This window comes from Cebus imitator, unplaced genomic scaffold (assembly GCF_001604975.1).
Source record: "Cebus imitator isolate Cc_AM_T3 unplaced genomic scaffold, Cebus_imitator-1.0 Scaffold98, whole genome shotgun sequence".
In the NCBI taxonomy this organism is placed as follows: domain Eukaryota; kingdom Metazoa; phylum Chordata; class Mammalia; order Primates; family Cebidae; genus Cebus; species Cebus imitator.
In genome coordinates, this window is record NW_016107413.1 from 549,534 (window position 1) to 575,152 (window position 25,619).

At 32.9% G+C, this 25,619-nt stretch overlaps 1 protein-coding gene across 2 annotated transcripts in view; it reads right to left on the reverse strand.

Moving 5' to 3' along the window:
- Window positions 1–295: 295 nt before the first annotated feature.
- The window catches only part of LCA5 (lebercilin LCA5), a 65,623-nt gene continuing 40,299 nt past the window's right edge, over window positions 296–25,619 (reverse strand). For both annotated transcript variants that reach the window (XM_017536409.2, XM_037741293.1), the window contains exons 4-8: window positions 9,199–9,336; window positions 8,158–8,254; window positions 7,230–7,372; window positions 4,352–4,484; window positions 296–3,149 (exon numbers count right to left, since the gene is read on the reverse strand). In XM_017536409.2, coding sequence (XP_017391898.1) covers window positions 2,293–3,149; window positions 4,352–4,484; window positions 7,230–7,372; window positions 8,158–8,254; window positions 9,199–9,336 — 1,368 coding nt within the window. In that variant the 3' untranslated portion in view covers window positions 296–2,292. The remainder of the gene's footprint in view (window positions 3,150–4,351; window positions 4,485–7,229; window positions 7,373–8,157; window positions 8,255–9,198; window positions 9,337–25,619) is intronic.

Sequence of the window (25,619 nt, forward strand, 5' to 3'; positions counted from 1 at the left end):
GTTCATTTCACAATTCGGTTTAATCCTTTTTGCCCTCACCTTTTAAAAAGAAAAAATTATGAGCAATACGTGCCATTATGACAGCCATTAAGGGTGAAAGGATTAATTAAAACTATAATTATCTGATAAGACTAGCATACTGTCTAACCCGATTTAGAGCAAATTCATCTACTTCAACTAAAAATACTGCACATAAAAAAAAAAAGGTAAAAATGAAATAAAAATTAACCCTGGGTTAATTTCCACTACATATATTCTAAGTAACCTAGGGTTTCACTCAAATAAAGAGTCATAGTGCATTTTTAATTTTTATTAATAAGAGTTCTGAATACAAATAAATTTAACAACATTTAGAAAAAAAATTTTACCCTCTAAGGTTTGTTCATAAAGAAAAACCTGTTTTGTACATTTTAATCTCCAATTTTAATGCTTAACACCAAAATGCCTTTAAGTCTATAACTTAACTTTAGGTTTAATTTTAATAATTCTGTCTTGTTGTATCTGGTTAAAGAGATCATCAGGTAGAAAAAAAGCAAAAATCTAATTTAAATGATCTGAATAAAAAACTTAGCTAATAAGTTTAAAAAGCTTTTAAAATAACCTAAAAGAATACTTTTGGCAGAAAAATTAGCAGCTATGAACAAAATTAACATTACATAATAGTATTTTACCAAGAACTGCATTACAAATAATAGTTTTACATATATTAGAATGATTTCTAACATATTAAATGCTTATACATATCAGACGTAAAAATCTATTAAGACAACTTTTTAATATAGCTTAGCACTTTTGAGATTCTGTTCCCAATAAATGAAAGGAACACAGTTTAGAAGATGATAGGTAGTACATCTTTTAATTTAAGAGACCTAACCAGCTTAAGTCTTGTCAAATAGTCATGCAATGAAATTCAATAATATGAATTTACAAGAACTCAGAATAAAACAGTAACTCCTTCCCTTCATCAGCATGTATGCCTGGTATCAGAAATCGTACTAGAAGCAAATGCTACTAAATTCTTGAAAAAAACAGCTCACTTTAGAATAAGTGCCAATCTAAATTTTTTATTCTTCTCAAAACACTATTTCCACCACTCCTCATTTTAACAGTGTTTTCTCCTTGGTTGGTGGTATATTATTGCTTTTTAAAGACCAATCATACCCATCATGATCCAAGGTCATCAACTTCTCTACAAGCTGAAGTGAATTACAAACAGCCAAAGATCAATGCATTTAAACAGAAAACTACCCACTCTAGTCAGCAAGGCGGAAGTCCTATCTCTAGAAAACTACTATCCAAAGTTGCTTTAAAATTAGTCCTAAAGTCCAATAGTATTACACTATTGTTGTCTCCTTGGTTTGAGGACAAATCTTAAAAGTATTAACATTTCCAAATTATATTACTCTGGAAACATAATTGAACTGAAGATCTTCCTATAATATATTGGGATAAAGTTTCTTCTATTTGTAGTTGGTATGTATTTCTTCTATTCCTTGTATTTGGCATGAAATCTTACACTCAGTCACTGAGATACAAAGAGTGCAGGAGAACAAGGAGAGGAATTACACTGTATCCAAAGTTCTGGGGGCTATGACAGAGAGCAACTGTCCACGCAAAAAGAGAAGTGTCTTCTGAATGCAATCTAATATTCTAAAAGAACTGTAGGCAAGTGATTTCAGTAAACACTGTAATTTGGAAATGAGTAGTGTTTAGCTGTGGGTACTTTCAGAGGAATGGGATATCCCAGTGTTGTGATGGCTATCACTCAAGAGTAAGTAGCTCAGCACTGCCATGTAAGATAGGGATACCTGGACCTATCCATAAAAGGAAGGGCTCCTAAGAAGCACTGGTTCTCTACCACGTGGAGCTACACTTCCCAACACAGACTTTTACCCTTAATTTTCATTCAACAATTAATGAATGGGAAGACTGTATTTAGCTCAGTGAGAATATAATCAAAAATAAATATATAAATAGGTATAAAAGTAGAAAAGATATACAATCTCCAATGAAGTTAAACTTGCCATAGTACTGGATGAAGAGTTAAAATCTATTTCATTTTTCAAGATACATTTTTATTTTTGGTTTCATTCAAAAGAGCCTCCTTCATTCTTGGCAAACTATCTATGTGGTATATGTATGATCTACTTCTTTTTAACTGCATTGTATTTAGCTATTAAAACTCATTCCTTAATAAGGACTTTTTTAGCATTAAAAAGTCTAAATTTAGTTTATAATAAATACTGTATTAAAATCTTTCAATATTTACAATTAGAAAAAATGTATAGTCAGTCATCTCAGTGCTACTTCTTCAATTTCATCTTCTACAGAATCAACTGCTTTAACTGCTGGTTTATTGTCTGCTTGTTTTAATTGGTGTCTATTTGGATTAAAACTTCTTCCTTCACTGACGAAAAAGTCTTCATCTTCATCATGTTCTTCATCTCTGCTGCCTTTATCCCCAGGGAGAAAATTTAGAGGATCAAAGTCTCCTTTGCTGGAAGCCATAGAATATGGGTCACTGCTTTTGGAGGAAATAGTGCTGCTATCACGGGCACCAAATAGCTGTTCCATCAAATTAGCTTTTTTCTCTTTTCTTGTAATTAAATCTACACCGTCTTTACTAAATTTTTCCATACTATTTCTTTGGAAATCCAAAAAGCCACTTTTTTGGCTAAACGGATTTGACCTCTCTGATGTTTTTGCAAACGAAGGCACATAACTACCAAATGCAAACTCATTAGGGGAGGCTAGACTTACATTTCCTGAATTCTGACCTCCTTTTGGAGTTGAGAAACTGGTGTCTTGCAAACGATGCCCATTAAATAACCTCTCTGAGGATTCAGAGAACATGCAAGTTTTGGGGCTTCTCTCTGGGGAGTGTAGTTTTGATTCAAAATCAGGTAACAATGGCAAAAGAGGGTATTTTAGATTTCGAGAATCTTGGAGTTCTCTGTCAATTTCATTCAGTTTAGCAAGTAGCATTTCTCTCTTTAGTCTTTCTTCTTCCTCTCCTTGCAATTTATCTGTATTCTGAATTTGATACATTCCTAGTTGGTACTTTCCAGTTTCCCATTCTGGCTTTTCTTCTCTTTGCAGTAAAGATGTCTTTCCTTTTTGCTTTTTATCAAGTTCTTCTCTTTCCCATTCTGTATGAAATCAAAGTTTTTAAATGGGGTTTTGTAACGGTCAATATTTTTAAATAGGAAAACTATCAAATTTCATAAAACAACCATATTTACTTTGGGTATTATAAATCAATGGAGAAAGGACATCATAAATTTTATTTCTATACTTGATATTCTGGGATTAGAGAATAATATATTTAATATATATTACATTTACAATTCTCATTTATAAAAAAATTTGTTCTTCAAGGTACTGGTAGAGAAGAAAGGTTCTCTGCCTATTTTTTTATAACTAATATAATGCTGTATGGTGGGAATGGATGGATGGATAGACAGAACAAAGACTCTAAACTTAAAAATAAATGAAACCTTTAGATGTCATATCCTGAGATGATTTATGTGGTATTCTGACAGAAGATACATTAACTTGAATCTAATTAAAAGAAAACGTCAGACAAACTCAAAATGAAGAACATTATATTTTTAAAAATGGGTCTATATTCATCAAAAACGTTAATCTCTCACACACATTCTCTTTTTCCCTTCCTCCCACTTTATATATGTAACAAAAATCTCCAGATCAAAGACAACTGAAGAGATATGAAAACTAAATGTAATTCATAATTATGTACCAGAGGGAAGGAAATGCTATCAAAAACAATATTGTATCAACTGACAAAATCATGACATGAATGATTAGATAAATGTGTTGCATCAAAGTTAAATTTCCTGAAGTTGAAAACTACATTAGAATATGATATAAGAGAATGTCCTAGTTTGGGGAAATATACATGGAAGTATTTAAAGGTATATGGGCATGAGATATACAACTTACTCACAAATACTTTAGATATTCTTGCCATTTTAATTTTGAGACCACTTCCAAATGAAAAAATCATTAAAACATATAAGAACAGTACACGTATAGTAACTTCGGTAAATGGCATCTGAATTCTACTTCAGCTGAATTTTCTGAATGTAACTCGCCCTTATTCCCCAACCCTAAATAGCAAATTACTTACAGTGTTCAATTTTTTTCTCTCCTTAATAACTTTATTTAACTGTTTATGGCTCCTGATATGCCATCCCCTACCACTGTATCCACCTTTCTTTGTTCTACCTAAACAATTCACAGTTAAGTTGGAAGATATTAGAGGATGCTCACTCTTTCTTTCCCAAGGGATGCTGACTTGTTACATGCTTAAACAAACTCTTTTTCTTACCATCCTCCAGCTTTTCAACCTCCTGTTTTACAACATGGAGTTCTTGATCTTTAACAAATTTTTCTTCTCTTTCCACAGTTGGGTTTAGAATCCCTGCTTCTCCATGACTATCTTGCTTTTGAGATTCCAAGTCCTATTATATATTTAAGAAAATGCAAGTTTACAAATTACAGAAAATTGGAACTAAACATCACAGATTTATCCATTAAACATGATTACCAACTAAGTTAAAAATTAGTACAAAATTTCAATTAGTAAATCAGTAAATCACAAGTTACCACTTGTGATTAATACTTCAAAACACACAGGATTATTTCAGTTAAAATTTTAAAGAAGCACTTATAAGACATATAGAACCAATATTACTGAAGTAAAGCCAAAATAGTACATAAAATTCTGAAGAGACAAGTTTCTGAAGTATCCTTACTTTGTGCATTTTCACAAAAAATCTGATTAATTCAGTTAACCAGAAATGGCTATTTGCCAAATATATGGATCAACTGAGATGTTGTTGAACTACGACATGAGCAGTGACAATACTATGCCAAAGCATCCAATTAATATATTTTACAATATTCAAATCAAATAAAAATAGTATAAACTTAAAATTCCTTGTTTCCTATGGTAACTTTCGCATATGTGGGTAATTTTTCTTAATAAAAGTAAAATATCTATTATTAGTTGTGGGAAGTAAAAAATTCCTCTTCAAAATTTCCTTTCTTGTTAAAGAATAAATCATTAAGTGTGCTAATAACTTTTTGTTAAGCCCTATCTGATGTAGCTGTTAGACATGATTGTAGGCATGTAGTACATTTTAGGTCTTTGTACTTTAACCAAGATATCTGTGCTGGACGTGCTCACAGGCATGTCCCCAGCTTGTAGCCTATGCCCCTTCCTTATTTGAACTTCTCCATTGCTTTTACCTGTTTAGTAAAGTTTTAAGTTGTTTGTCATTTGGGTTTTAAATTGTGAGGTCTAGCTCCAACCAACAGAGATCAGACATAGCAGTAAGGATAACCCCAAATGTGTAAGGGATAAATATGTCTGCTCTGCTTTGTTCACTGTATTCTCACTGCAAGATGGCTAGTGAGGGTACCCTTCCTGCAGTGCAGGAAGTAAAAATTGCTTTGTTAAGAGACCCTTTGTCTCAATGCTAATTTTTCTTTGCAGTACCGAGCATCTGTTTTCAACATTAGTAAAGACTTGTCTAGTAGAGAGCTGTCCTCTAGTATCCATTTTCATCTTCTTCCTTTTAGTAACAGAATCCTGTGAGTTTTAGCAGGACACAGAGATGCTTAGCTGGAGACTACATTTGCTACCCTCCCTTGCAGTTAGAAAGGACTAACGGGAGGTGAGTGGAAGTACATGTGCAATTTCAGATCACATTTATAAAACCAAAAGCTGCTTGCCCTCCACTTCCTTGTTGCCCTTTCCCACACAGGTGGCGAGCCAGTTCCAACCATACAGAAGAGGGTTACACTCTTTAAAATGGAAGATCAACAAGACAAAGTATGACTACCATGAAACAAAGCTGTCTACCAACTGTGAACTACCAACTGACTTCAGTCTATTACGAGAGAGAGAAATTTTTATCTCACTTAAGCTACCCTATTATTTTTCCAATAGCAACTTAGCTTGTACTCTAAGCTACCATTTGCTGAGGCCCTTTACAGTGGCAGGCTCAGTCTCAAGAGCTTTATAAACTTCATGATTATTTCCAATTTCATGTAACTACAAAAGAAAGAAAAAATAAAAAATTTCATGATTACTCATTGTCATAACCCTGAAAAGCAATCCACCCTCATTTTATAGATGAGAAACAGGCTCCAAGAAGTCACACAACTAAAATGTTAGAATTTAACTAAAATGAGAGCTAACTCTAAGGCTATACTCTTAATACTCTTTTTACTGTATCAGGTTTCAATCTCTTCTTTTGAATGTAAATGGTTAGGTATATAAAAAGAATAAATTTTTAATCCTTTTAAAGTTAGTAATTACTTTGTTATTCTTCACTTTGCCACTTCAAAAAGACAAATCAACATGAGCTAGTCTCAATAACAGTACAAATCTGGAAGGACACTTAACAGATACAACTAACTTGTTGGAATTATCAAGCAAAAATAAACAAATAAAAAACTAGAATATACAGAGGAATCAAATCAGTCCAGCCTTTCTGTTTTATACCACAAGAATAAATCTCAGGGTCATTGGGAAACTTAAATAAGCTATAAAAATATACCATTGTATGAAATATGCTAGGTTGCTGATATGTTGTTATCTTTGGAGTTTAAGTTGTAAACACTGAAGATAAAACTCTCTTAGAAAAAGAGACTTTCCAGTGATTCAGAATGACGGTCCTTTTAAATGAAAGTCCAACACAGACCCCTCGAATTCCACTCTAATTTGAACAGTGTAAGGTCAGATTCCATTGCAATTACCTTGTTCATTATTCAGTCAGTTCACATGTTAAATTCTCCCATACAGCAGACCAAAAAAAAATTAAACCTAGTCAAATTCTAACAAATCATTGGAAAACTACTATTACTTGCTACTAAACATAAAAGCACTGAAATGTTTTCCAAGTCTATCTCTGTATATAAGAGAAACTTAGAAAGCAAATTCTTTTCTTCTGCCCCCAACCCAGAAGGCACAATCAATTTTTTCTGAAGCACCTGAAATATGTGATGTAAACTAAAAGAGTGAAGCCAAAGGAATTTTATAAAATACATATGATACCTTTTTCCCTTCAAAAACGCTAGCTGCATATTCATATAGACATACTACCAGCTTCATTACTGAAATTTTGCAATGTTTGATACTGTGTTTTTAGGAATAACTTCAAATCGAGTTTGGTATATAATCATACTGCTAAACTCACCAAAGTAAGATGTTCTGGTTCTTCCCACTTGTTTTCATAACACATAATTGTTTCTGGTGTTAAAGGATATTCTTCTGGCTTGAAGTCTTCCATGGTTTGTACTCCTTTTGTACACAGGTCTGTAAAATCACTCTGGCATGCAACTACCATGAAAATTATTTTTAAAAATTTATTACAATGAATAATGTTAAAATATATGGAATTCAAGCGGCATATATATGTGCATGTGTGCGTACATATACACGTACATTTAAATGATGAATACGTATATTCACCTATATATTCATTATATAAATATAATGCATGTTTTGCTCAGCTTAGTTAATACTCACTATTACTATTTTTGTTTCTAGAATTAACTGGCAATTATATGATTTGGCGACAATTCTGAATATAAATGCTATAAAGCTTTTGCAACGTTTATATTTTTAAAATTTGCAATTCACATGAGGGAAATTATACTTTTGTTAAAGTAAAACTACAAATAACAATACAAAGTATTTATAGGTGAAATCAACTGATATCTGAGATTTACTTTAAAATACTCTAGAAAAAAGTGGAAAAAATAGATGAAATAAAACTGGTAAAAAGTGTAACTGCTAAAGCTACATGATACATAAATGAAAGTTCATCATATTACTCTCTCTACTTTGGGGTATATTTGTGTATTTTCAAAAAGCATTTTAAAAATTATAAGGAAATTTCAAAAAGTTATGTAAAAAAATTTAACAGCCTCTCTTTAAGGGAAAAAAACTGAGAAAATTGAAAAGGATTCTGAAAACTATTAGGTAATTTAAATTGCAAAAACTACATTTATTTTAAATATATTTCAATGAGGTTCTTTTCCTTCCCTTTCACTTCAGAATTAGTGTACTACCACTAAATAATAGCAATAATATTAGGTTTTGAACAATAATAGCTACTATACCATTTTTTCTTAATGAAAGTTCTTTTTCTTTATTTGGAGAGGACTTTGGCAGACGATTAGAATATATATTTTTTATATCCAGTTCTCTCTCCTTTTCCTGAAAACAAATGCAATACAATTGAGGAAACAGAGTCTCAGTTTAAAACACAACAAAACCCTCACTTTGTCATCTGGTATTTTCTTACCATATTTAAAGATATCTGGTTCACTTTCCTTCTGCAACTACCAAACTATAGAAAGAAATGTCTCTAGTACACTGAGATTAGGACAGAAAAATAATTTTCCCTAAAAAGTCCAATATGTCCTGGAAATTAAAAAAAATTAAGGTAAATTTCATTTTCTATACATTCTTACCTGTTACAGCTAGTACTGTCTTAACTGAGACACAAGAGACAAATAATTTAGTTAGTATCTCTCAAATATAATTTCTGAAATATTGATGAGTTAAAAATTAGACCATTCTTTTAAACACAGGCATACTTTACCATTTTGGGGCTGTGGCTTTTCTGCACATTTAAATAACAAAAAGAAAACATCATTATATATATATAATTTTGCACAAAATTAATGAGTTCCACCTAGAACGCATTAATGACTTCTACATAGAATGAAGAATGCCTGTTTTAACAAAATTAAGTAATTTGAATGCTTTCTCTAAACACTGTGAATATGAAGGGCATCATTTGAAACTACTTAAAAAATAGTCAATCATGGGATGATATGAAGAAAAACACTGAATTATTCAATCACGCAACATAGTGAAGCTCTAATTCCCATAATTTTCTTCTATGATTTTACAATTTACTTCAGTTACATCATTCCTATTGGTGTATTCAGTGTTCCATCTTTTGTCTTTGCTTTTAATTTCGCTTTGTTATATTGATTCTACCAACAAATCTTTTCTAAGTGCTAAAGATAATAGAATTTTAAAAATTATATTGTACCAACTTACAAATATGAAATAGTATTTAGTGTTTTAAAATATTTAATTTTCATCTAATACACATTATAGAAAAAAATAATGCAATTTAAAATACTTACTTTTAATTTGTGACATAGTCGCTGTACCTCCTTTTGAAGACCTTTATTTTCATCATAAGCTTCATATGCCCTTTTCCTTTCAGCAACCAACTGTCGTTGAAAGCTGTTAGTACTCAGCTCAAGATTTTTTGATAGTTCCTATATGTACAAACACATAAAAAGCAGTCCTTAAAAGTAAAAAAGAATCCACCAATAAAACATAACATATGGCAGTGTCAAAATGATGTTTTTAGTGGTGCTGTACAAGACATACAAATCTGACTGAGCACAGCATTCATGTACCTAAACTGGGGAACAGATTTACCAACAATTTAGTAAGGTATCTAGCCTATCATTCCTATTTCTGCTTTTCATAATAATTTGTAAATAAATTCTTAAGGCTGGGATGGTAGCTCATGCCTATAATCCCTGTACTTTGAGAGGCCGAGGTGGGAGGCCTTGAGGTCAGGAGTTCACTTGAGACCAGCCTAGACAACAAAACAAGAACCCATCTCTATAAAATAAGAGTTTAAAAATTAGCTGGGCAAGGTGGTGCATGCCTGTAGTTCCAGCTACTCAGGAGGCTGAGGCAGGAAGATCACCCAAGCCCAGAAGTTAATTTAAGGCTGCAGTGAACTATGATTGCACCAATGAACTGAAGCCTTGGTGACAGAACAAGATTATCTTAAAAAAAAAAATCTTAAGCACACCCACATTCCTTGGGCAAATAATAAGATATCAAGACAGCTAAAATTACAAAGCATTACTAAAGCTATGGAGAGTACCTAGAGTAAAACATCTCTAGATAAAAACAACAGTCATTTCCATCCATGGTCTTCAAACATGTTCCACCAAGTTTATAAAATAATTTATGTTAATTTATTTTCTTTTAAAATAACAAGTTGTCAAGACACCATTTCTAACTTGTGGGTTTTTTTTAAAGCATTTTATAGACAGACAGACAGATTTACTACAAATATAATAAATGTTTATTATAAGTATAAATAAAATCACAAAGAAAAGTAGAAAATAAAAAGCAGTTACAATCTCATTACCTTGTGATAATCACTGCCAACATTTTGATGTATATAATTTGAGACTTTTATGTTTCTTTCTCACTAAATAATACCATAAATACCTAAGTCAATATACTATAATAACACAATATTTTTTCAGTGGACTAGTATTGCACTTTGTAGATTATCATAATTTAACTAAATTCTGCTGTTCAATATTAGGGTGCTTCCAATTTTTCCTAGAGTGAACATCCTAATATTAATAACCTTAATCATTTATTATTGCCTCAGGGTAAATGTTAAGAAATAAAGTGTCTTAGACTTTATCTAAATCAAGAACTCCTGCTCTCTGAGAGGAATCATTAAGCAAATGAAAAGATAAGCCACAGATTAGGGAAAATATGTGCAAATCACTGATCTGCTAAAGCAGGGGTCCTCCACCCCTGGGCTGAAGACTGGTACTGGTCAGTTGCCTGGTAGGAATCAGGTTTGCACAGTAGGAGGTGAGTGGCAGGAGCGAGCACTACAGCCTGAGCTCTGCATCCTGTTAGATCATCAGCAGCATTAGGTTCTCATAGCAGCATGAACCCTATTGTGAACTGTGCATTCAGGGGTTCTAGGTTGTGCTCTTCTTATGAGAATCTAATGCCTGATGATCTAAGGTGGAATAGTTTCAGCCTACAACCATCCCCCTCAACCCCATCCATGGAAAAACTGTCATCCACGAAATCAATCGCTGGTACCAAAAAGGTTGGGGACCACTGTGCTAAAGGACTTGTATGAAGAACTATACAGAGTTAACCCTCTGTGTCTGTAGGGGATTGGTTCCAGGACTCCTGTGGATACCAAAATCCAGGCATACTCAAGTTCTGCAGTCAGTCCTGTGGAACCTGAGTATATAAAAACTTGGTCCTCCACATCCAGAGGTTTCACACACTGCAAATACTGTCTTTTATTTCTGCATTTGGTTGTGGAATGTGGAACCTGTGGATATGGTGGGACGACTGTGTTTATCGAAAAAAAAAAATCCTTACATAAGTGGACCAACACAGTTCAAACCCGTGTTGTTCAAAGGTCAATTATATATTACATCTAAACATCTGTATCTATCGCACAAAATTCAGTAACAAAAAAAAAGAAAGCTTAAAAAAAAAAAAAAAAAAATGGAGGATATACATAAACAGGTAATTCACCAAAAAGATATCCAGAGACAAAGGATACACAAAACAATGCTTCACTACCTTAAGTCATAAATGAAATACAAATTAAAGCCACAATGTCTAAAATTGGAAAACATAAGCATACAAAATGGCAAGGATGTGTAGCAACCAGAACTGTCATACACTTTTGTTTTGGGAATGTATAATCGTTACAACCATTTTGGAAAACACTTGACAGTAAAACATATATCTACTATGTAACACAGTCATTCCACACTTAGGTCTTTACATAGGAGAAATAAAAGCCAGTGTCTCTACAAAGACTTCTGCATGAATGTTCATAGCAGCTTTATTTGCAAAAGCCAAAAACTGGAAATAATCCAAATGTTCATCAATGGGATGGATTAATGGGTAAATGAAATGTCATATATAGTTATACAATAAGGGTAGTTACCACTCAGCGATAAAAAAGAATGAACAACTGATGCTTGCAACAACATGTTTAAATCTCAAAATAATTTTGTTAAACTAAAGAAACCAGGAATAAAATAATACATACTATATGACTCCACATATATAAAGTTCTTAAAATGCAAACTAATTTATAGAGACAAAAAGTAGATTAGCTGAGGAGTTGTGGGCAGGGATTAGTAAAAGGGAGGGAATACAAAAAGGCATTAAATAATTTTTATAGATCATAAAAAACAGTAAAAACAAGTGTGTACGTTAAACACAATGAAGCTTCTGGGTTCATAGAATTGTGTACAATTTTAAGGCTTTGAAAAGCATTACCGAAATGCTCTCAAAAAAGGCTGTAACAATTTACATTCTCTTTGAAAGTCTAATAGCCTTTATTTTACTAGATTCTTACAGTAACAGGTACTGTAATTCTTCAATCCATCAGCTTGGCCTTAAAAAGGATACAATTATTTTAATTTATATTTCTTTGATTACTAATAAAGTTAATTTTCATGTTTATTGTCCATCCATATTCTTCATGAAATGTTTTTGTAATGTAGTGAGAATCTAAAAGATAATGACAAAATGAGGGAAAAGCAAACAGAAAAACAAAACAAGCAAAAAAGTTAGGAATTTTCCAGAATTGAAGATACAATGAGAGATGAAATTGGAAAAAGCACCATGATAAAGACTGGATCAGAAAGGAATCATCAACAGATGCTAAATTTTGATGAAGAACAAGATATTTACATATTCTTCAAACGGCTCCACATAGACTGCTTATTGATTCACTATAAGAGAAGGAATAGTCGATGTATAAAGCTTGTTAGACAAGCTGAGCAACACTTTGGCTAGGAGATCAAAATTAACATTTCTAGTGAAGGTCAGGAGACATGTGCCTCCAGATGTCACATATAAAGAAGGAAAATAATATCACCTATTCAGTATTCTCACCAAAAATACAAAAACCCCAGTCTATACACAATGAAACACAATGAAACCTAAGAGAAATGCAAAGTTAAGGATATTCTATTAAATGAATAGGGGTAGAAAGCTGTATGCTTCAAAAAATGAGAATGTCATAAACAAAATAAAAGTATGTGGAAATGTTCCAGATAAAAGAAGACTAGAAAACTCGGCAATTCAGTACAATACTTGACCTTAGACTGGATTCTACACTAGAGAACAGAAAGTACTATAAAAGATATGATTAAGTCAACTGAAAAAAAACTGTACTGTAGACAGTAGATTAGAGGAAGTTATAAGTGTAAATCATAGTGTAACCATAATTTTACTATGGTTCTATAAGGGCATAATCCCTGTTCTTAAAAAATACACACTGATGTATTTAGGGTTAAAGGGCACAATGTATGCAAGTCACCCTGAAATAGTTAAAAAAAAAATTATGCGTGTAAGTGCATATGACACAGAGGCCACACAAGAGATCATTTGTGCATATTATAAGACAAATGGGATAAAATGTTAACAGACAAATCTGGGTAAACTGTAAAGAAGTGTTCTTTATACTGTTTTTGGATTTGTGACTCTATAAACTTGAAATTATTTCCATATAAAATATTAATTTAAATAATCCTATCTTCCTTTAGATATTTTGGAACAAAACAAGAAACCATCAAACTTAATGAGAACGTGTTTAAAAAAAATACCAGCGCTAAAAAATACTCCATTCCAAATCATAATAACTCTTAACCTGGAATCCACCAAGATCCAGTGAAATTATCATTGAAAAGTGAAGATAAAATATATTCAGACAAATACTAAAAAATGTCGCCACTCAGAAGCCCTCAGTTAAATATATATTTCAGTGAGAAAGTGAACCCTGAAGGAACAATAATGAACAATGGTGACATGTAAGAAATAATGGTAAACCAATACTGTTAAAATATCAAGGAGAAATATTTTAAAAATTAAAAATACTGTTAAAAATTAAAAGACTGAGTAGAAAAAAAAACAAAAAAGCAAAAACAAACTTCTAAATGAGCACTAAATTCGGAAGATTTCAAAGGTGAAATCTAACAAATTTTAAAAAACATATCTCTATCTTTCACTCTCTGTAAAAGAGAACAGAAAGAAGGAAAAACTCTGGAAGTCATTCTTTAAAAGAATTTTTATAAGCTTGATGTCAGTAGTGGAAAAATAAAATCGTACACCATTCTAAAATATAAATAGTGTTGCAAAAGTCCCAAACAAATATTAGCAAAAGGAATTCAGCAATATGTAAAAATTGCATCACAGCTAAATAGCATCACTTACAAGAAGAAAAGAACAAGAGTAATTTCACATTCAAAACAATCCACAATTTAAAACAAAAACCCTAGCAAGCCAGTAGTAGAAGAATTTTTTTTAAGACATAAATACACAAATTCACAGAAAAAGATCCAGAAGGATCATACTAAGATACTAAAAGTGGTGACATCTGAGTGGTAAGAATGAGAATGTTTTTGTCTTTTAATTTTTATCTAATTAAAAAAAAATACATATACTAATAAGAAACTAAAAGTTTCTAAAAATGTTTAAATAAAAATTAAAATGCTTAAAAATATATATATCTAACAACTTCAGAAGAGTAGTTACTTCTGAGCAGGGAAAGTTGTAAAAGGATGTTTGGAGAAAGGATATAGGGAAACTTTAATGTAAGCAAAAACAGCAAAATGTCAAGTAGTTACATGAATATTTTAAATATTCTTTTTTTGTATATTCAAAATATTTCATAAAAAATTAGAAGTACTTTAAGAAATTGAAGAATCTAAATGGATAAATGAGAAAATGGAAATAGTAGTTATCTTTGGCTGGTAGGACTATGAATATTTTTTACTCACTTTAACTGTAAAATTTCAAAACATCTTTAAACAAACTGTTTATTAAATAAATTTTAAAATACTTAACATTTTTTCCAAAGGACATATCATAGAATTCTGTCTTGTTAATGGAAAGAAATAAAGGATTAACATAATTTAACAATTTTTGCGAGCACACAAAGAATAAGTGATTTTACCTTCATTTATTTTTTATTAATTAGTAAAGGATTATATATTTAAATAATATTGCATTTGTTAAAATAAGTCTATCAATGTCAATTGTTTTAATATCTGTTCAGTGTTATTATAGCTCAATTCTAAGCACTCAAATCCTTGTGTAAGCAAGGACCCTGAAGGTCATGAGTCCACCTTACAGTAAATGCTTTTTTACAGTACTCCCAGATGGTAGACATTGAATCTCTGCACAAATAGCAGAGATTATTCTGATAGCAGAAAGCTTGATAATGCAAAGGGTACTGATTTCATTATTGAACAATTCTAATTATTAGGAGGCTCTTTTGAATGAGTAGAAATCAGTTTTCTAGTAATAACCATTAGATTTTTATTGCCCTCGGGAAACAAATCTATTTTTCTTCCTCCATGTGACAGCCCTTTAAATAATGAAGTAAGTTACAGTTTTTCCTTATCTTTTCTATGATTCTGTGTTTCTTCCACTGTTTCTTTTGGGCCAGTTTTTTGACACCTTGGTTATTGTTTGGTCTCCATATGTCAGTTTGTTACCTAAAATCTGGTACTTGTTATTAGATGAGATCTGACTAATAAAATTAGAGTTATTATTACCTCCTAGGACCAAGATACCACCATACTTGGTTAACTTCTTCCCTTTTGATTTTTTAAGTAGCAATATGATTGTAGTTCATATACTTTTAAAATTATGCTTTTTTAACTTCAATTATTTTTAAGCCAGGGCTCCCCATAGTATATATATAAAATAGATGAAAAAAAAATTGAGGTGTAATAGTTAACCTAACTAAAATTTATCTTGCTTATTTCAGGCCAGATATTGAGCCTAGGGGGATCAATCTTGATCTTGTTATCCATCGAATTAGTTGGACCTCCTATTTTTGAACCTGTCAAGAAGAGATCCATCCATTCATTCTTTTAAGAAACACTAATTTTTTGTGAGAGTGCCAAGTGTTGCAAATACAAAATCAAGTAAGACTTGTTCTTCCTGTTAAGGAGCCTGGTCACACTCACTGATATGCTGAAAGGAACAGAGACTAAGATAGCACTCGAAAGCACCCATCTAGAAATATTCTCTCCAAGTTGACAGCTATTTATTTACCTGCACGCTTTGGGTACAATTACTTGCCCAATTGTAAAACTTTCTAACACTATTTTCAACCAGTCCATACTTCTCCATTAAAATACAAACAAAAATAAAAGACTTACGGAATTTACTATAGACTATCCATATTATATCCACTATATGCTAGTAGATACAATATACAGTTATATCCTATATTGTATATAGTATTTAGTATACTATATACTAATATATTGCATATACCATATACAACTATATTCTGTAACTGTATAGTACTGAGCTCTATAACTGCATATACTATATAGAATTCTATACAGTTCTCTATACTATATAGACTTCTGCAACTGTATATTCTATAATTGCATAGTATAATGATATAGTATATAGTATAGAATACAGATATATATCATATATATATGTACAGTATATCATCATGTACCACTCTAGTAATCCTAAGCAGGGGTATGGGGTTGGGGGGGAGGAAAGTAAGAATCGTCCTAAGTGAGTGATATTTTCTAAAACATTTAAAAATCTGGTAGAGATTTGTATCAAGCTCACTAATTGATAATTTCTAATATCTACTTGTTTACCTCTGAAAACACTGATACTTGCCTTTTTTCACTTTCTCACTTTTCCCAGTTTTCCTAACTCTCCAAAGTATAATGACAAAGCCTCCTGAATCACATTTGCAAGGTTCTTCAGTGCTCTGGAGGATAATTCATCTGAATCTGGAGGCTGAGCTCATTTAAATGAGCTATCTATATCTTATTATTTCTTCATCTGCTTTGAGCAGGACAAGATAGAGGCAAACTTATAATCCAATAGTTCTGCTTCCTCTGTGCTTTACAAGTCAGCCCTAAGTAATGGACCTTGTTTTTGTTTAAATGAAAACTGTTTTCTTTAATTAAATCTTGTTTTCTTTAAAAATGTTACGTCTTTCCTTATCCTTAGCTTTTGTCTTCCAACATACATTTTACTACACAGTATTTACGAGTTAGCACCAAAAATAAAACAAATTTTAGAAGTGGTTTCTGCTCAGAAAATGACATACAGAGAATTTGCATGATGACAGACTTGGAAAAAACAATTTGTATCTTTTACAGTTTTTAGATCATTTTATCAGAAGATACTTATAAAATAACCAAAATCCTAATATTTTAATTCCTGCTATCATTTAAAACTATGAAAAAAACACAAAATGTACTACTACAAGAGGAACCTATTACTCAGCATTTAAATGTGATAAAATTTCAAGGATTTTACTAAAATGATAACAAAATAATAGAGTAACAGAAGACAGAATATTGCAGTTCTCCCACACATGAGGTTTAGTAACCCATATGATTCTTTTTCATTTTGTTTCATTGAGACAGAGTCATCTAGGCTGGAGTGCAGTGGCGTGATCTTGGCTCACTGCAACCTCTACTTCTCAGGTTCAAGCCATTCTCCTGCCTTGGCCTCTGAGCAGCTGGGATAACAAGGTATGCACCACTACGTATGACTAATTTTTGTATTTTTGGTAGATATGGGGTTTTGACATGTTGGCTAGGCTGGTCTCAAACTCCTGAGCTCAAGTGATCCATCTGCCTCAGCCTACCAAAGTTCTGAAATTACAGGCATAAGCCACTGCATCCAGCCATGACCTGTCTGATTCTATGTGACCTAGAAGAACACAAATAACATCTCTGTTTCCTCAACAGTTCAGTGTTTGAGTTGGACTACAGAATTCCCCATCAAGGTGTTTCAGAGGTTGCTTCAAGTTGTTAGGCATGTGAGTTTCTGAAGTACCCTCAGTAACACAGCTCCTCAATCACTACCACAGGAAAAATCAGTTTTATCTGGTTGCCTATGAAGAACTGCCAAAACTTAAAAAACCAATAGACCAAATCAGCAGTTTCAAACCTTTAAAAATAAAAAACAGTAGAACCCTTGAAGTTCACTGAGCTCAATTTGAAAACTATTGCACTAAATTATTTCTACAGGCCTTTCAAACTCAAGAATGCTACAATGCTTTAATGTATTTACCTTTAATTAACATACTTTTCATATATTTCCCTTTTTTTTCACTCATATATTAGGTGTCTGGTAAGTACCAACCACTGAGCCAGACTCATTATGAACTTTATCCCTAACCGTGTTAACAATCACCTGCAGAGTTTTACAGACTCGAAACTAAGGTTCAGATAGTTAGATCTAAGTGGTATATCACACATCATAAAGCTGGAATGATATATAACCAGAATTTGAAACTTGTCTATTTATATAATGTGTGTGTGTGTGAGAAGTTTCACTGGGAACTTAATAGGTTAAGGGGTAGGTATTAACAGTTTAATTAATAGCCTAATTAAAAAATAAGCTAAAATTTTTTAATTTGACCTTGAATTCTAAGCCAATAATTTGTAACTCAACTAAGTTAGCAAAGTCCATCAATGTTTCCATATTAAAGATGCTTTCAGAAAAATGCAAATACCTAGTGAATGGGAAACAAAAAATACAAATGCTCTAGAATCTCCTAGAATGCTAATAACCACAAGAAAGGCCAATTAAATCCTCCCCAAAATGAAAAACTTAACATTAATCCAAGAACAACTATTATCCAGTAGCACTCTTTACAGTCCTTATATTAACAAATAGCCAAGAACGATTTTTAAAATGCTCTACTGACCCAGGGACTTCATCTTCTGGGATTTTTCAATTTGTATACTGATTTATACATATAAAGACTTAAGTTTAATGCTTTGCATCTTCTATACTATCTCAAAACAAAAGCCAACATATATATTAATGTTAAAAGAAAAACTTCAGACACATTAGCAGAGTTTACTTGAGCCAATTTACAAACTGGGCAGCACCCAGAACCAGAATAGGTTCAGAGTGACTCCAAGGCTACCAGATGGTCAGGTAACATTTATGGGCAGAAAAAGGAAAGTAACATATAGAAAACAGAAGCGAAGTAAAGAAACAGGTGGGCTGGTTACAGCTTGGTATCTGCACTACTTGAATATAGTTTGAATAGTTGGCCACAGGGATTGGCTGAAACTCTGTGACTGGTACAAGAGTACCTTACAGTCTGTTTACATAACCAGTTAGATTATACGTTGCTATGTATGGAGAAACTTTTAGGCCAAACTTAAAATACAAAAGATGGCAGTTTGGCCCAGTGGTTCATGGCTGTAATCCCAGCACTTTGGGAGGCTGAGGTGGGCAAACCACAAGGTCAGGAGTTTGAGACCAGCCTGGCCAACATGGTGAAACCCAGTCTCTACTAAAAATACAAAAAATTAGCTGGCTGTGATGGTGGGTGCCTGTAGTCCAAGCTACTCAGAAGGCTGTGGCAGAAGAATCACCTGAACCCAGGAGGTGGAGGTTGCAGTGAGCTGAAATCATGCCACGGCATTCCAGCCCAGATGACAGTGCAGGACTCTGTCTCAAAAAAAAAAAAAAAAAAAAGGCAGCTTTAGGCTAAACTTAAATTTAACATTAATAAGGAAAGGATTCATCACACTATGATACATCTACACAATGGAACAATATGCAGCCTTTAAAAAGCATGAGACTGATTTTTGTGTGTGTGCAAAAATACACACACACATATCTATCTAAATATATGTATATAACACGATAATATGTAAAGAGTGCCAAAATACACTTTTCAGTGAAAAAAAAGTATTGAACAATGTGTATGGTACACTCCCATCTGTGGTAAGAGAATGAAAAATGGACATTAATCTACAGATATGAGACTGCACACATAGCAACAATTTCTTAACGGTGACTGTTTCTTCAGAAGGGGCCTAGAAAGCATAGCATAGAAGGGAAACTGATGTATCACTGACTATCTTTTTGTATTATTTGAATTTTAAGCCCCTTTTTAGTGCTTGTATTACTTTTTCAGTGGGAAAGCTATCTTAAATATTAACACAAAATTGCCATAATACTTGTTCTACCTAAATGGGTAGTTTCTAAGGACACTGCAAAGTTTATTTTCTGAAACTGTTTTAAGCTTTACCATTCAAACATAAATCTCATAATTTCATTGTAAATCTTCTCCCTCCAGAAAAGGTAAAAATATACATAAATAATAAAATCTAGCCAGTTCTTTGACTATACAATAAAAAATTAATAGAATCTCAATGAATGATATTTTATCTTCTAAGCAATTATTCTTTTCAACAATAGGAATTCTTCATTTCTCCAACATTAAATAATAGACACAATAAGGATTTAATCGGAAGGCATAAATATAATTTACCATGTTAAAAACACTTTTGGCATATGGAAGGCTTAGAAGTATGAATTTAGACTCATCAGATTTCAGAACTGAATGTCACCTCAGAAATCATACCATTTAATTTCTCAGATGAAGCAACTGCTGCAACCTGGAGGTTGGGAGAACTGTACAAACTCAAGAGTCAGACAACAACAGAGCTAACCTGGTTTGACCATTGTTCTGTCCTAATTAGCTTCATTTGTTAGATAAATGCAGAACAGGTAGGAAAGGCAAAGGAAGGCTTCTGGATTTGGGTTTCTAAAGGGTTAAAGGGCAGAAAAAGTTTGAGAGCAGATTCCAGGCCACTAGAACAAAGTATGGCAAGGAAACTCGAAGTAAAGTGGACCTACCCGGCTCAATACTAGACAGTTCACTTCCAGTTCTGAATAAACTAGGAAGAGTAAAGGGAAGATAACGCTGAATCAATTCTTATTTTTGAAAGTGGTTTACATGGGAAGCAATGTTATCAACAAGCAACACTTATAATACACATACTTGAGGGCAGCTCTAGGGTCAAGAGAATTTGAATGCCAATCAATTAGAGTAAAATCTACTAAAAGAAAAATAAGTCTATTCAAACTTCCTTTCATAGCTCCATGATACTGAGCTGTATGATGATACTCAAGCATTCCGTAAAATCTTTAGAAACTTTTTAAAAAGGAAAGTCTTGTTTCATTTTGTTTTTCTGACAAAGTAATTCATTCTGTGCCAACTTAATGTTAAAACGAGCTGTATTTTTCTATGTACTAAATGTGTGCCCTAGTTTACTGGAGTCTTTTTAATAACTATGCACATGATATTACATTTATGATCTTTTCATAATGCTTGGAAAATAGTTTCCTATTTCATGATTATGGTTTCTTATGATAGTTACCTTTCATGATACTTGCTTTATGACACCCTGTTGGTCATAGCTATGACTGATCTGCTATTGCACATCCCTGATCAGGAATACAACCCCAACGGTAAGTCATAAGGCATTAGTACAGAACTGATGCCTTTACCTTCAGCCCCTATTTGAGGTCAGTCCCTGGACCAGCAAAAAATGGTGCAGTCTGGCAGTCACTAAAAAAAACTGCATATTAAGGGTATTACTAATGAAATTGCTAACAAAGAACTGCCTATGTTAAGTCAGTGATTTATAAAGAATGATGTGAAAACCCTTAAAGGTCCCTGAGGCACTTTGGAAGGTCTTCAAAGGCAAAACTATTTTATAATAAGATATTATTTGCTCTTTTCACTCATTTTCATTCATATTGTGTCATGAGTATACAATGGGGTTTCCCAAAAGCTCCGCTGAAACATATACACATTTGGAAAGTCTGCATAACTCAATGAACCAATATTTTCCAAATGACCAATGTGTGAATGTAAAACATCCACTGAAAGACAACCAATGAATTTTAGTGTATCCAAATACAAAAAGTTCATTAATATGGTCTCATATTCCACATTACAACTCACCATTAAGAAATCAGTTGTTATGCTTTAGCATATCAAAAAAGAATATCCAATTATCTGAAAAGGCTACTAAAATACGCCTCCATTTTCTAACTACTTTAGACACCAGTGTGAGGCTCAATTTTCTTCATACTTATCAATCGCAACATAATGCAACAGATTGAAGCAGAAACAGATATGAGGACCCAGCTGTCGCCTATTAAGCCAGGCATTTAAAAAAATCAGAAATATATAAAATTATGCCACTCTTGTCCTAATTTATTTTTGGGTTGGGAAATACAGATTTTTTTTGTTAAAAGATCTAACATATAATGAGTTGCTTATTACTAAGTATATTAATAGAATTTTTTAATGTTCTCAAAGTTTATTTCTAATGTGGTAAACCTCAATAGATATACATAAACAAAAGCTAGGGGAGATGTCAATAGTTTTTAAGGGTATGAAAGGGTATTGAGAGGAAAGGTTTGAAAACCACTACTTTATATAACTAAAAGAGCTTTTTCTATAAAAGGCTGTGTGTTACAGTTTTATTTAAATATTATACGGCATATGTATCTGTATGGTAGATGCACCTGACAGCAATAACTAAACTTAAGTATACCCTGAGAATGATCCTTCATGGCAGAAACACCTGAATGTATATTCAGAGTTCCAAGCAGTGGCCACTCAAGAGATTCATTCCTTACCTGTGAGGAACACCTGAGCCCCTGGCCTGTTCCATGGAATGCTGGCCATACAGGGGATCCAGACCCTTTGTTTTGGGTTCAAAGAAGTTACCAGGTGGAGGCTATTAGAGGGTGGAGGTTAAGTGAAAATGCTACATAAACTGCATGCTTCTGCAAGAGGTGGCAGTCTACTGTCCAGTCCACCACCACTGAACCACCCTGTATGCAAGTTATACCCGGTAAACCTTATGTCTCATTTGCTGGCTTTGGATCTCTTTTTTGGCCTCTTGCCATTCCTATCAAAGTTAATAGGGGTCCAGCATGACAATATATTAAATTGAGGCTGATACACTGATAGGACTTTCTTCAATAAATTTATTGATGTAACAGCCAAAATAAAGATATAAAGTCAACTCTAAATAAGGAAGTAAGTATATAGACTGAGATAGCTGTCTGCCCTTTCTCAGCAAGTTTAATCCCATCAAGTATTTCTCCATCCCTGGTCTATGGCCTGGAACCAGAGCAAGCCGTATGTTACAAGATAGGCTGTAATTTCTGAAAGAGGACAGACAACTGTCATAGTAGTTATCCCCATAGACACCTTTGGCTGCTCATCTCTTTAACCATTTATTCATTTCTAAACTACTACACTCATAAATTACTAAGATTCTAAGCATTGTGTCACTTCCATCAACTAATAAAATAAGCCTGCACCCAACTTACAGGTTGATGTTCTGAGGAAAAGTTTTTCACAGCTCAGCTAGATATAGGTAACCTTGAAGATGCCTCCCTCCAACCCCAACCCCATTACCCCCACTTAAGAAGGAATCGCAACTAGCAAGAGGAATGAGTTGTGGCCTGAAATCCTGGAATGAGACAAGCTATAAACAAATAAACAAAAAAACACCACCACATAAACAAGTACCCTTACTAAAGAACAGCACAGAACTTAACGATAACACAGAGATATTTACTAAGATTTTACTTTAATTTCAAGAGATACGCAGGAATTTCTTAATTTGCAAAATGAAACATCATAATCAAGCTCCTGATTTCCTTCCTTAATCAGTTAGTGGTTTGATAATACCTGAGTTAGAAGAAAAAGGATCAATGGCTTTGGCTGAAGGAAAATTTGAAAAATAAAATGAGGCACAAAAACAAATGCTATATTTTGCAGTAAAGTAAGAAACTCAATAGTAAATATTTGAAATTCTGGATTGACTTCTGAGATCATGAAAGAGCTACATAATGGGTTAAAAACCAGAGGCTGCATTTAGAAAGTATAAAAATGTAGGATAAAAAGTAGAGAATAATTACCCTCAGGTGGGCTGACCAGGCTACACCCTCTCCATCCCAATAAGAAGAGAGCTAGTATAGTACAACAGCTGATGTGAGATTATTGGGTTAAGAGGAGTAGGTTCATGACTGCGCATGGTGGCTCACGCCTGTAATCCCAACATTTTGGGGGCCAACGCGGGTGGATCATCCGAGATCAGGAGTTTGAGGCCAGCCTAACCAACATAGTGAACTTCGTATGTACTAAAAATACAAAAATTATCCAGACGTGGTGGTGCATGCCTGTAATTCCAGCTACTCAGGAGGCTGAGGCAGGGGAATTGCTTGAACACAGGAAGCAGAGGTTGCAGCAAGCCAAGATCATGTCACTGCACTTGCACTCCAGCGTGGGCAACGGAGTAAGACTCCGTCTCAAAACGTACACACACACACACACACACACACACGAAGCAGGCTCACAACATATTAAATGTTGATTCCAATATAATGTCAATTACATCAGAAATGAAGCAGTTTAGATGTACCAATCCAATGTTGAGGCAAACAGCTGATAAATTCACTATTTCTAAAACTTGGGAGTAAATTTCTAAAACAAAGTCATTCCTTGGTTTGCATAAAATATTCACAACCCCTTGTGAAAATAACTAACTTTTACAACAAAAATAAGCTTTGAAATTCAAAAATAAAATTCAAATGTAACTTTCTAATTCAGTAAGAATTGAGACCATTTAAAATTGCTCTGAAGGAAATAAAATATTTAGGTATAAATCTAAAACATATACAGATTTGTATCTTGAAAATTACAAAATATGATGAAAAAAATTGGACTCCCTAAATAAATGGAGACACATACTGTGTTCACAATTGGAACATTCAACATATTAAAGATGTCAATTCTCCACAAAATGATCTGTTTAATGCAATTCCTACAAAAATTCCAGGAAGGTGTTTGTAGATGCAGACAAACTCATTCTAAAATTTATGTGGAAAGGCAGAGGATCAAGAGTAGATAAAATAGCTAAAATATTTATAATGAAGTATAACATGAGAGGAATCAGTCGCTTTAATGTTAAGGCTTATTATGGATGCTGTATGTAATCAAGAGTGTGTGGTTAACAACAAAGAAACAGACACACAGATCAACAGAACAGAGACTACAAAAATAAACCCACAAAAATATGCTCAACTGACAAAAGTGTCAAAGTAATTCAATGAAGGAGGGATATCTTTTTAACAAATGATGCTGAAGTAATTACATATCCATAGGCCAAACAAACAAAAAAGAACCTCAGCCTAAACTCACATTCTATACAAAAATTAACTCAAAATGAATTATGGACTTAAGTGTAAAATATAAAACCATAAAACTTTGATAAAACACCAAGTGGTACACCTTAAAAATAACTAATTTTTATTTGTCAATTATACCTCAATAAAGCTGGGGGAAGAAAAAATAGAAGAAAATCTTTGAGACAAACAGGCAAAGAACAATATGGATAAGTGAAGTGTTATACTTGACACCAAAGCACAATCCATAAGAGATGTAGCTGCTAAACAGAACCACATAAAAATTAAAAATTTCTCCACTGAATGTGAAAAGACAAGCTGTGAAAAAACTGTATATCTGACAAAAAACTTTTTATTTGGATTATAATAAAGAATTCTCTAAAAACAGATAAAGCAAACAACCCAATTAGGAAATGGGCAGAAAACATGAAAGAAATGTACAGATCTACAGATGGCACTTAAGCACATGAAAAGATGTTCAACATCATTAGCCATTAGAAAAATGCAAATTAAAACCACAATGAGATGATGCTACATAACTATCAAAATGGCTAACACTTTAAAAAGTGTTAACATCAAATGCTGGCAAGGATGCTGAGAAACTGGACCACGTATACAGTACTGGTGGGACAATAAAATGTTACTACTACTTTAGGAAAGAGAATTTTCTGATGATTGTTATGAATAGAAAAAAACAACAAAGAAAAAAATGTAAAAAAAA